At 57.6% G+C, this 1235-nt stretch overlaps 1 protein-coding gene across 1 annotated transcript; it reads right to left on the bottom strand.

The window, feature by feature from the left end:
• Nucleotides 1-287: 287 nt before the first annotated feature.
• Nucleotides 288-821, bottom strand: NANOS3 (nanos C2HC-type zinc finger 3; the record flags this gene model as incomplete). Its single annotated transcript, XM_083356607.1, has 1 exon — nucleotides 288-821. One exon carries the CDS (start codon nucleotides 819-821, stop codon nucleotides 288-290), a length of 534 nt encoding a protein of 177 aa, XP_083212733.1.
• Between the last annotated feature and the right edge of the window lie 414 nt (nucleotides 822-1235).

The following is a 1235-nucleotide window of genomic DNA, read 5'->3' as shown; positions in this document are numbered from 1 at the left end:
CACCCGGAGGTAAAACGGGCAAAGGGTATTTATTCCCGGTCCTTCTTCGATTTAGATCTAGAAAGGAAGAAATTCCTAATCCCGCTGAACGCCAAAAGCACTTAAGGGTTGGCACTGCTGTATGGAGAAAAACAACAACCCCGACCGTTATCTGTGTCCTTTCGGTAGTTACAAGCAATCGCCTGTACTCGCCTATTAGAGCCGCCGCCGATACATTCCGGTGGCTTTCAAATCTGGGATGGGGGAAAAGGATTTTTTTTTAAAAAAAATATATATATATGCAAAGTCTATATCGAGGGGGAAAACAACGAGGGCTCGTGTTTTCGGCGACTTGCCTTTTTCCCCCTCTTCCCAGTGGAGTTCCTGACGCAGCGCGTGTACACGGATATATAATCCCGCTTCGTTAAAGGGCAAAACCTCCGCGTGTGCGCGAAGTCCTCCGACGCCCCGCACTGAGGACACTTGTATCTTCTCAGGATGGGGCACTGCACGCGGCCGGCCTCGTCCTTCAGCCGATGGGAGGTGTAGATGGAGCGCGACTCCCCGTTCCGCCTGCAAAAAGAACAGCTGGGCTCCTCCCGTCCGCCCGCGGCCCAGGGAGGCTTGTCCACCAGCTGCCGCTGGAGCTGCCGCTGCCGCCGCGGGAAAAGTTGGCGCTGCTGGTCCGGCGGGACTCCCGCCGCCTGCAGGCCGGGCTCTTCTTCTTCTCCTTCTTCCTCTTCTTCTTCTTCTTCTTCGGAGGGCTCGCATCGGCCCATGCCTTCCACTAGTTTGGCCAGCTGGAAATAATCCCTCCAGAGTTGGAAAGCGGCCGGACTCATCGCTGCCCTCCGCCCGGACGCCCGCGGGGTTTAAAGTGGGAGAGCCGCGGGGCTTCTCCTGGAGGAGCCAAAGTGGGAGAGCCGCGGGGCTTCTCCTGGAGGAGCCAATGGCTTTCTCAGAAGCAGCCGGTCGCCACCCCCAACAATGGCTTGGAGCCAGGAGTCTGATTTCGCAAAGAAAAAGAAAGGGTTGTGGGGGGGGGGGCGGGAGAGAGAGAGGGAGGGAGAGAGGGAGGGAGGGAGGGAGGGAGGGAGGGAGGGAGAGAGAGGCGGTGGGACTTTGGGGGAAAAAAAATCCCGTTGCTTCCTGGCCGAGAGCTCCAGCCCAAGATAACACAGTACAGTTAAGGGGGACAAACGGGCTTTTACAGCGACGGCTCTAGGATGCTGGAGGACCTTGTAAGTCACCCCGGT

The sequence above is a fragment of the Vipera ursinii genome (genome assembly GCF_947247035.1).
Source record: "Vipera ursinii genome assembly, chromosome: 2".
NCBI lineage: Eukaryota > Metazoa > Chordata > Lepidosauria > Squamata > Viperidae > Vipera > Vipera ursinii.
This window is presented reverse-complemented; position numbering and strand designations above follow the sequence as displayed.